Raw genomic sequence first — 12,171 nt, forward strand, 5'->3', positions numbered from 1 at the left:
GGGATGTTGAAGAAGTCATTCTGTTCTAAACCTTCACAGACCTCTTTTGGTATTTTTCCCAGGGGAGGCAGCCCTGGTTTAAAGGACCCTGTGTGGTGGTTTGAGGGGGGGCTGCATCCCTGGGAGTAGCACTTTTTAGTTCTTATCTTTAAAAAAAAGCAGCTGAGGCTTTTTGTGGTGACAGAAATCAGAAATAAGAGAAAATTCACTACAAAGTCATCATGATGGCATACTTAATTTTTTAGGGTAAACAAAGGAAGAGATGGATGCAGAACCTCAAGTCATACATAGACCCTGGTCCCCCACAGATTATTAAATTATCAAACCAATGACTGGGGAAATTAATTAATCTGGAAAGCTTCCCTAGGGAAGGAAAACTCCAGCTACCACTCCAGAGCAGAAGGCTTTGCAACAAGAAAGCAACCCAGCCCCTGCAAACATATAAACAAGACATGAAAGTTTTCCAGGTGCTTGACATCCACCTTCACTCTTAAAGTAACAGGGATGGGAAAAGTAACAATGGGAAGGAAGATTCCCATCGATCAGACTTTGCTACAACAATAGCTGCCCTGGCAAACCACCTCCTTTCAACACGTTCTTCAGGTGGTGCTTTATGTGGCTTTGCCACATTGGCAGCCATGAAGTGCTATTCTCTGATCTAATTCACTGGTTCTTGTAAAGAGTTTAACAGGCTACATGTGGCTGTGAACAGTTCTAACAGTCCTCCAAGGTGTCTGTTCAAACCTCTTGCTTTTGAGAGGGTGTAGAAGGACCCTGCAAAAGACTCCTGGGGCACTCCCATCCCTCCTTACCCAGGGAGATGGGCTGTGTTTCATCTGATGCTATTAGCCTTGCTATTCTCTACTTCATATATACCCTTAAGGTTAAAGTAATAATTAAGAGCAGCCTTCTCATGTGCCTAGGAGTGCAAGGCCAAGATCCACAACAGCTACCACAACATAAATGTCAAATAGAAAAAGGATAAAAAAGCAAATTACAGACAGGAGTTACTCCCCACCAGCCTCTGCTTGCACTGATCTTATTCTTTGCTGATGACATCCAGCAAGGAATCCTACTGTGTATCTTACAGGATATGTAAATCATTTAAAACTGGATTTCTAGTTGCAAAAAAACCACACCTCCAGCTATGAAAACCAGAGAATTTTCATCAAGTCACTTTGTAAGTAATTTATAGCACACTAAGACATAAAATAACAAAGAAGTGACAGCACAGACTCTTGTTAACAAGAACTGGAACAACAGAGTAGAATCAGTGGGAACCTGGAGCATTCCCCCCCAAATTCCCACCCCAACTGGAGCGTGGTAACTCCAGTGCTGGAAAGCCTCCACACCACCTTTAAACAGGGGACAGAAACGAGACAACTACTGAATTTCCCAAGAGGTTCCTTCACATTTCTGGTCCATAGGCAGAAATAAAACATTGTTGTGAAGCAGAGGAACTCCTGCAAATTGGAAATCTGTGAATTTTGTATTCCTTACAGAACACAAAATAAGAGGTGTGTGCAAGCACCAGGGCCACCTGACCAGAGAGGGATCTCCATTGCTATGGATAAAAATGGATGTTCATCACCTTGTGCAGCCTTTGTTCAAATGGGCCACAGTCTGCAACTGATGCTAGTGGGTCATACTTTACTACAGTAATTAATGAGCCAGATTTGACCTCTGAGGAGCAGCAAGCCTCAATCTTGGATCTCTTAGATCAAGAAATCACAGACCTTACAATAATTAATTAGTTTAATTACCACTAGGTTCTTGGAGTCACTAGAGGGAGACGTGAGCATACGCCTTAAGCCAAGATGTTACATCTGGACTGGGAAAAAACACCCAGTAGATGAGGGCATGAAGCATTTTAAACATGAACTACAATATCTACACCACATGCAGCTTCTCAAGATGTTTTGCTGTCATCAGCTTACAAAAAGATAAAGATTTATTGGGCTATTACTGAAAAGGAAGCTAGATACTGCCAAATGGCATGGACAGTTAGATGACTAGTTGCTGACATCTTTATTCATATATAAAACAACCAAGTTGTATTTTTTTTTAACTACCCTGCTTAAAGGAATCAACAAAGCAGTGCCTTATCACACAGAACTTCTAAGCCATTTTAAAATCATTCATGGGCTTTTTTTTACAGTGTGCATAGAGAAAACTCTATTAGCATGCTGTGAACTTTCAGAGCTGACTAAAAGAAGAGATAAGCAGTGCTGGCTGCAGATTGGTTTAACAGTGTCTGAGCTGCTGAAGGGACTGTACCATGGAGCCATGTTTCCTGGATGGCCACAGGATCACTCTTACTCTGGTGCCACACATCCACCACAGACATATGTGAACTTTTCAAGTGCTACAAGGAGATGAGGTTTTTAAAGCTGTAAGACATAAAACAGTGCTAACTCTGCACAGGTTTAAAAAATGAAACCACTGTTGATTAGCTCTTAACAGCAAGCAATGGGACTGAAAGGTTAGGGCAATAACAGTACCAATCTCTTTCAATAGTTTAAATATTGCTTCTAGTAAAGAAATTATTCAATAAGTTGCTATGATTATAGAGCTGCCTTTAGAACATATGTTAAAGATGACAAACCAAATGAACTTACTCTACTCCTTGTTGAAAACTGTACAAACAGTGATGTAAATCACCTATGACAAAGTCCTTCAGTACTACAGAGCTCAGTTTCAGTGTTTGCCCTAAAATTTGAAACTAAGTCCAGGCCTGCAGAGCTTTTCTTCCAGAAGCCAGCAAGCCATATCTGTCCACTTTTCCTCTGACAGTTTGATATACTGTCTCCCCCTTTGTTGCACATTTTGAATTCAATTTAGCATGTTACTTCCAATTAAGCAGCACACACTTACTGCATTATTTGGCATTAAACAGGCACATGTGCTCCTTTAGGCCCTGCCAATGTGAGAAGACAATACCCCTAGGGTGAACCAGGCCATTTGTTTGGTGAGTATGAGGCTCTGGGAAGTGTCCAAGGCAGCTGATGGAAGCCCACAGGTGTGTGGTTTCAAAAGCCTTCAAAATGCTTCATGCCCAAGTCTTCCAGAAATGTTACACTTCATAACCATCCTCTCCCAGTAAGATTTATGCTGTGTTTTGAATATTTCTAATACTCTGGAGTCTGAGCACCAGAAACCCCTATTTATCAGGCTCGGTCACTGGAGGTCTGCCCTGGTCAGGGATCAGACAAAAACCCATTTATGTTTAGACCATTATTTATTCTATACAAACTACTAAAAGCAGGTGTGATTTCAGTGTGTTTGCTCTGAATGTGAATTAGTTTAACAGGAGTAAAAGGTTTCAACCATAAGCCTGTTGCTTTAAGAATATCCCTAAGGAGAAAACTAGAACAATTTAATGGCACTTTTATATAAAAAAATATAGCATCCTTTCACTTTGATCTGTGTACAACAAAGTACAGCACAGTTTTGAGGTATCATCTCACCCACAGATTCTTTGAAGGGGGCTTACAAATTCCCAAAGAAACAAACAAACAAAAAAAAAACAACAAACCCCCAACAATAAAAAGCACCGAATAAACAATGTATGTGCCCTACTAGTTTGAGATTTGGTGTTTGCCACTGGAAATTGCTTTATGGTGTTAGAATTTAAAGCTTTGGCCATGGCAAAACAATTACTGGACACAGCCACAGCTCAGGCATGGAGTTGCTGTAGTCAGCCACTGGTCAATGAGCAGTTTAAGTCCTTCAAGAAGTGAGGGCTGAGTGGGTTGACTTAACTAACATAAGCTTAACTACATAAAAAAACTAACACAGGTATGGGAGGATGAAGGCTTCTTCGTCCATGAGTTCTCTCAAGGACTTCTTCCTAAACTTTTCTTTGCTCTGATAAGAAGCTGATCTCCAGCAGAGACATGATTTGTTACTGTGAGATCAACAACATGAAGGCACGATGGCTTCAAAATGTTTCTTTGGCTCTTCTGGGAAGGACATAAAGGAACAAATTCCATGTTTGTCCCGTTGGCAACTCCTGATCCTGTGATGGTTATTACTTACACAAACAGAAACCTGCAGCCAATCAAAATAATACAGTTGGCAAGAAATCCGGGCAAACTTTAATAGCTATGGTTCTTCAACATAAAAAGGATAAAAGTAGAATAATAATTTTTGGCAGGGGAAGCGGGGAATTTTTAAAATTCTGATTGTTTTCCTATGAGGACAGTGTTATGAATACTGAAGTCTAACTTAAAACATGTTGTTCTGGTTTCATGAACTCACGTTGAGTAAGATTCTGCTGGACCCACTGAGTTACACTCAAGTCATTTCCACTCGTCTCAAACTGAAGTTATCTGGAATACACAACAAGGTAAGAGAGGGGGATTTGGCACAGAAACCACAGGGTCAAAATGATTTAAATGTCTTTCTGAAAGGAGTTATCTGCACATGCAAGTGTGCTACAGCAGAGCACTCTTTTCAAGAAAGCTTAATTAACTTCAGCCTCCTGGGAAATGGAGAGCCAAGAAAGCATTTACCAAGTGGAGGATGAACATACATTTAAACAGAAAAAACATTTTCATTGAAGTTTTCACTTTCATTTTCAACAAGCTCCAGTGCTATGTTCAGGGCAGTACCAGCCTGACCATCTTTCACTGGAATTTGATGAAGCAAATAAGCAAATAAGCAAATTCACTTTTTCTTTTAGTAGGAATTGCACTCACTTGCCCCCAAATCTATATAAAAGCTGATTTAGTGTTTTCCCATTAAAAAAAGCACACACTGTCTAATAAATATATTTTTTTTTGCAGAAAAATTAGTAAATTTGTTAATCTGCAGTAAGGAACAGAATCCAAAAATGTTAATGACATCACAAACAAATAAACTTCCTTAATTATCTAGCCAATGATGTAAAGTTTTGGTTCTTTTATCAGAAAACAATATCCTTTGATTCCTTACCTTGTGTGAGAAGCAAAAACCTTCACAAAGAGAGAACCAAGAAATTACATTCAAAACTACCCCAATCAAAATTCACCTTTTGGTAGTTTTTAAAGATTTAATTTTGATTTTCACCTTTTTATGGTGGTACTTTGTTTCAGAACAACAACACAAAGATCATGTAGAGCCTCAAATTAGAATGACCTGTTTAATGGCACTGAAGTGAACTTCTTTCCCCAAGGCAATAACATAGAGAAGCAAAGAAGTATTTGGAAGGAAGAATGGATGAAAAAACTATCACAGGTGAATGGTTTTGTATGAATTGGCATCTTCTGATTTTAAAAAAAAAGGGTTTAGCTGAAATATTTCCCAGGCAGATCTACTTGGGCCTCTAATTCATTGGCCCATGTTCAGTATCAGTCACTTAAAAAACGTGTTTCATCATGAACCTTAAATTGTGACATTCTTTAAAAATACTTAATACAAAAATCTTTTATTTCCTTTATACTACATATGTACAATTCCATTATCAAGGTACTGCAGAAAATGTAAACAAGTATACACAAGTGTAAATAATATGGCTTGAGAAAGGTTTCCCCTTTGATTAGCTGCTCTAATCACACATCAGGATACATAGATTAAGAAAAAAACAGTACATTTTATAAACTGCTGTCAGAGAGAAGAATGTAATGTAAGTTCTTGGGTTTTATGCATTAGCTGCTGAGTGACCATCCCAGTCATCAGGCATCTGTCCTTAACTGGAATATCTGATTTACTGGAGGGGTCATGGAGGGGCTGATGCAGTTAGGTTTGAGGGAGCAGGGTTTGCTCAGACTTCAGAAAAGAAGACCAAGGGGAGGCATTACTGCTGCCTTCAACTACCCCATGGAAGCTGTAGATGAGATGAAGCCAAACACTTTCCAGAGATGCTCACTGAAAGGGTAAGTGGGCCAAGGTTGAAACTTAGGGAATTCTGTTTAGAAATCAGAGGAAAAAAAATTGTGAGCATGAAACTTTCACTGGGACAGGGGCTGAAGGAGATGATGTGATCTCCTTGGATCAAAAATGGATGAATTTCCAAGCATCCCCATTTACGGGGATGTCAATCAGGCTTTGAAGAGAAGCCTGGACCTCCAGAGGTCTCTTACAAATTACCTTACCCTATGATTCTAGGAAAAATCTTCAATGTAACATGAAGTTTACATTATGACTGTAGTTTGGCTCTATGGTACATACACAGTTAAGGTCAAGAAATGCCAATTGCTTAGCTTTGATCATTCTTCTCCAGCAGTTGCTAAGATTACATCTATATTGTCTCACACGAGATTTACCTTATCAGTTCCAGCTCAGTAAAATTACCCCAAATTCACACAATTGTAGGATCAAACCAAGGCCATCACGCCTCCAAAAGAACATTTAAAATGTCACAACCGACAGAAAATCCCCGCTGAGAGCCACTTCTCATTAGTTCTGGGACAGCAACAATTCCATCACATTTAAATGAGTAACCTTTGCAGAGACATTCATAGAACACTAAAGAAGAAGTAACAAGGGATCAGCACCAGCCCCAGTGATCTTCTGGCTGGAAGCACAGTTGGTCAATTAATTTTTACACATTCAGAAATATCTTTACTATGGTTAGGATGACTTTCAATACTTATGAAGTATATAGGACAATAAGACTTCCATGAATCCTGAAAAATAAAAAATAAAAACCTGTATGGCTTCACAGTTTGAATTAAATGCCCAAGTGAGCAAAGTGTTACTTGCTTTGTATCAGTGACTGACTGCAGGTGTGTTTAAGACCTGAGGTAAACCACAGGGTAAAACTGTTACTTCACCCACTCACTATCCAACTGCAACAACAAACATCACCTTTAAAAAGCAGGAGTTAGCATCAATTATTGTCACTTTGTCACTTCTAAGACAAAAATCTTCTCCTGCAGAGTTGCATTGTGTGCTGGTGTGTGAGTGGTACTGTGAACACAGGACCTGGAACTGCCTGTACTCCCAAGGTCCTGAGTCTTTTTAGTAAGTGCACCTTTGATATAGGCAGATTCAAGAGGTTACTACATAGATTTTGTAACACCTAACCTAAAGTGAAGTTTACAGAGGCACTCTGAAACCTTTTAGCCTGGTTAACTCAGAATATTAAGATAGAGAACAGTATTTCCTTACAATGACATAATCCTAGATTAAAGAACAACCTGTCTAAACAGACAAAATAGCACCAAAATGTCTTTGTTCTATTAAATGCATAACATCAGCTTGTTAATCAGGGTTTTTAAAGCTGACTCAATCCAACTATTGTGCTGTAAAAGCACAGTATGATCCTTTTATATAAAGAACAGAGATTATCTCTAAACATCTATCCTTGCTTATTATCTGCCTTCTCCATCCAAGATCAAACTCCTTCCTGCATTAGAAGGTACCATTTGGTGAGAACTGCTGCACAGCTTGACTTGACAAACCACTGAGAAACTCAACTGACAAGATGGGAGAATGCAAAACCAGAAGAATCTGACAGATGACACCATGATCTTTGGAAGATGGATTGCAATAAGCAACACAGAGATGGAGACCTTCCAGCCCCACTGATTTCTCTGCAATGTGATTTTGCAGTGAATCCATTTTGGCTTCATAATCTGTGAAATGCTCATTAAACTCATGCTGGTTGTCAAGCAAGTTCAGAAAGTCACTTGTACGTGGTATGTGTTTTGTGCTGCTTATCCTGATCCTCTTTGGAGCTGGTCTTATTGAAAACATGACCAGGCTTTCAAACAATTAATTATATATCAGAAAGAATGTCCAGAGAAGATTAACGGAGGGTTAAGAGGCAAGGAATAAATACATGAAACAGATTCAACTTTTTAAAAGGATCCAGCTACTAAATGGCCTCTGTAGTCTTCCATAAGAAGTGTGAATACTTCAGTACAATTCAAGCTGAATTGAATAGCTGTGTTCATATCCAAATTCAAATACCGTCTGTGCATATAAAACAGTTCATTTATTAGTCCAAATGTTACTGCTGTAGAGCTCTTGGAAAAATATTCCCTCTTTCTTGAGTTTGCTCTTCATAAAAAGGAAGCTTTGGAGGGCCACCTAGAGAATTAAGTAGAAACACAGTTTCAGGTCTATATAAAATAATACTGAAATATTGTATAGATTATACAATTTACACTTAAATAATTCAATAAATGGAACTCTCCAAAAGAAGGCATAGGACTGAGTTACACTGGCCTCCTCTGAGAGGCAGAGACCAGGCAAAACAATAAAAGATCTCTCAAATGGAAGGCTCCCAAAGTTTTTCCTAAACTAAATGCAGAACTGTACTGTAACACCACTGAGCCACTTGTGATTAGCCCACAAGTGGAAAGAAACTTTCATCTAGTACCATACCTCACTGAGAAATTATCTAAATTTTAAAAGGTCCCCAAACCCTAAAGCCTTTTTGTGACAGTGCAATGAGTGCTTTAGGATCCTCACCAATCAATCCAAATCTGTTTTCTAATGTCTTCTCTACCCATCTGGACACACTCTTCCAAACCTGACACTTCTACAAAAAATAAGAGAATGAGATGGCACACACTGCCTGTAAACCTCCTTATTGATCTTGCAGGGACTGTGGATATCCACTATTTCAGGGCCAAGTTTCACACTGGCAGGTATAGAAAAATGTATCATTCTCCAGCACAGCTGTCCTGGAGGTGGCCTTGGGAATCTGCAAGTTCTCCACAGCCTCAGCTCTGAGTCAGTTCAGCTTGGCCAAGACCTCACAACTACCTGGAATGACTCCTGGCATTTGCAGTGTCTGCTGGCATCTGCCCCATCAGGCTCCTGGACCCTTAGGACACACCAACACAACCCTTCCAAGCAAAGCTGTTGCTGTCCCAGGCTCTGAGTGTTTCACCAGAGATGGAGGTTCAGAACAGCTTCAGCCTCTCACAGCCCTACACATGGTGGTTGCTGCTGAGCACCACGTTTGCATGGAGGGTTGGATACCCCTGTCCACTGAGCACCACCATGGTCAATCCATGAGTTCTACCAAGAAAGGCTGCAGATCTCCAGCTGGGGTTACCTTCTCTGCAGGTTGGCCCCATCCAGCTGGCTGGGCACAGGCAGTTCCCATTGTATGGATTGCACTGGGATTTCCTGGCACACTGGCACCGCAGGGAACAGTCAGGGCCATACTGGTCTGACCCACATTCTGGAAGGACAGAAACATTTGGAAGAGGGTGAATGATCCACAGTGGTCTCCTGGTTCTCCAGGAAGCTACTTAGACACCTACCTCTCTTAACAATAAAACACAACAGTTTGGAAAGCCTCACGGTCTTCAAGTTCTGTCTGCCATTTGGTCTGCCCAAATTGTAACCCAGATGTCCTACAGAAGTTCCCAGAATGGAAATCATTACTGGTGTAAAAACAAGGGTTGACAGCCCAACAGAAAAGATCTTGGGTTATGCTCAGGAAAGTTACTGTCAGCATCCTGAACCCACACTATCTCCTGCCCTGCCCCACTGCATGGCTTGGCTGTCAGTGCAGGCCAGCAAGAAGCCTTCACTCAAAGAATGTGAAATTGGAAATTAATCCATTATATATATATATATATTCCTATGTCTTACTCCAATTGCACAATTCTGCTGCCTCCTGGCAAATTAAACTTCCCAAATGTCTCACTCCCAAACACAAATACATTTCATATCTGGCTGCAAAATTCTCGCTGCGATTTTTTCACGCAGTCGGAGAATTTTTTTATGCATGAAGGAAAATCCAGCAGCAGGTCAGAAGGCAGGGTGCTAAGTACACTGTAAACAATAGCCCTCTCTCCCTCACCTCACTAGAAAACACTAAATAATCAAGGCACTGGCTTTCTCACACAGGCACCAGGAGGTAAATAAAAGTGCTGCTGAGCCCAGCATCAGCTGCAGCCCCAACACGTGGGAGAAGTCTCCCCGTGTGCTCAGCACTTGGCCTTTTCAATTAGGAAATGTTATGAGAAAAGGTCTCCCCAAACACCTCTGGACCTGATTTTAATTTATGTAATACCACATTTTCATGTTAATAACAATGTGTATTTAAGACATCTGTTTGAAAGTCTGCAATGTTAATTTACTGCAGAAAAAGAACGCCCATAAAAGTCTGTTATTTTCTCCCACCCACCCCCCTTTTATTTTTTTTTTTTTAATTAACATTTTGCCTGTTTAATGGGTGCTTTACCAGAGTCCAAATTAAAATCAGGCCTTTTATCTTTATGGCTGCTGCACAGTCACAGCTGCTCACAGTTATATCACAGATGAACTGAACCTAATTGAAAATAAAAATGCAAATAAAACCTACCCCATAACAGCTTTTCATGAAGGAGGGCTACACTGGCTGATTTAAGAAAAATAAAAATGACTCCTAGAGTTTGGAAGAAGCAAAAGCTCGGATCACATTTTTGGTGCTGAGCTTCCCCCTCGTGTTCAGCTTCTGCCTAAAATTTTGCTAAAATTTTGCAGCCATCCCAACCCTGGATGGCTGTGGGGGTGGCTGCTGCCCCCACAGACCTGGTGGCTTCACCTTCTGACGGTGCAGAGAGCGAAGCAAATAATTTTCCATTTTCATTTTACAGGTTGCACTAGCACTTAAGCTCCCATTAATGTTTAGTATTAATAACCAGCTGTTTGAAGCTGTTTCCTGCCCCATCCTAGACCAAAAGGAGAAATAATATTCCCCAACTGTGATCCAGGGGCTCAGGAGGATTATGGGACCTGGTGTGAACCTCCAATAGTAGCACATGGGTGTTCACTCTTTTTATCTTGTTTGCCACAGCATTAGAATCACAAAGCTCTTCTTAAAAGTATTTAAGCCACAGCAATTCCTTTTACTCCAGTGATTACCCTAAATTTATTCCATCATAAATGTTCCAGTGTCTGACTCAAGCCTCTTGCCTGCCATTGCTGCCTCTCAACCCTGCAACCATCTCACCAGGGTACAGCAGTGGGATTGGCTTTCCCTAAAGAATAATTTTCTCACTTATTTTTATACCCTTGTTAGAAAAGAATTCTGCTTTTGTGGGCCAACCCTTTCCCAAGCACACAGCCCAAGTGCCTGTGCTGCAAATGAGGGAATTTTATTTGGATTAAATATTCCTGGACTACTGCTGGACCCCAGAGAAAGACACAGCCTGCTGCAGCTCCACTACCCTCACCTGCAAGGATTTCTCACTGCTTCCCAGGGAAGCCAACCCCAAGCTGTAAATACTTTGATATTGCTCTGAAAATGGTCACAAATGTCCATGTGACAAAACACATGACAACTGAATCCTTTCAAGCCCACCTGCACTCTCTTGAGTCTTTCCAACACACCTACAGAACTTGGGGCTCCTGGCTGTGTTCTTCACCAGCATTTTCTCCAAATGTCAAAGCAAATGACATTTTACAGCTGACCCATAAACAGTTTTCCTGTCAATGTACAAATTTAAATATTGATTAAAGCAAGAGGTACAGCCTGCTGATAAGGCTGTTGATAACCTGTAAGAGTCATTTGCTACAAACAATGTGTTCTTAAATACTGTCAAACATCCTTTCACCCTTACTCTTAGATCAACTGGTCACATTGGTTTAATTATACATAGTTCAGCCCTTAGAAAATATTACCCTTACCAATGTCACATTTGTCCCCAGTCTTCCCAGGTGGGCAAAGACACTTCCCAGTCTCTGGATCACAAGGAGCATTTCCACAGTTGCACTGGTGTTGGCATCTCTCTCCAAACCAGCCCCTGTCACAGCCTGATGGCAAGAGAGGGTTTTTTTGAATGCATTTAATGGCAAGATGTACATTAGGCCAGAGGAGTTCTTCCAGGATGTTTCAGAGAAAACCTCATAAACTATAAAAGCTCATAAACTCTCCATTGAAGCTAATGTAAATGCCATGTTTAATGAAGGATTCAAAATAGCAGGATTGGCACAATATTGATGCAAACTCTTTTATATTGGGTTCCTCTAATCTACTCTATCAAAGGTATCTGGAAAGCTGTCCCAGAAAAGTAACTGGCTCTTATTTAATTTTTAATTAAAACTCTCCAGAAGACCCATTCTGTAACACTCAACAGGTCTGATATGCAGCTAGTTAGTAATCTTATTTGGAGTTTTAGAAGCAAATTTAAAAATCAGTAAAAAGAACTTAAATTTAATAAACAACATGTGGAACTCATTGCTTCAAGACATCACAGAGACCAGGACTTTCACTGTATTAATTGGAACCAGATTAGTTAA

At 40.3% G+C, this 12,171-nt stretch overlaps 1 protein-coding gene across 2 annotated transcripts in view; it reads right to left on the reverse strand.

The window, feature by feature from the left end:
* Positions 1 to 5,377: 5,377 nt before the first annotated feature.
* The window catches only part of LOC139800035 (multiple epidermal growth factor-like domains protein 6), a 188,025-nt gene continuing 181,231 nt past the window's right edge, over positions 5,378 to 12,171 (reverse strand). For both annotated transcript variants that reach the window (XM_071752718.1, XM_071752717.1), the window contains exons 35-37: positions 11,560 to 11,685; positions 8,993 to 9,121; positions 5,378 to 8,016 (exon numbers count right to left, since the gene is read on the reverse strand). In XM_071752718.1, coding sequence (XP_071608819.1) covers positions 7,937 to 8,016; positions 8,993 to 9,121; positions 11,560 to 11,685 — 335 coding nt within the window. In that variant the 3' untranslated portion in view covers positions 5,378 to 7,936. The remainder of the gene's footprint in view (positions 8,017 to 8,992; positions 9,122 to 11,559; positions 11,686 to 12,171) is intronic.

The sequence above is a fragment of the Heliangelus exortis genome, chromosome 9 (assembly GCF_036169615.1).
Source record: "Heliangelus exortis chromosome 9, bHelExo1.hap1, whole genome shotgun sequence".
NCBI classification, from domain to species: Eukaryota; Metazoa; Chordata; class Aves; order Apodiformes; family Trochilidae; genus Heliangelus; species Heliangelus exortis.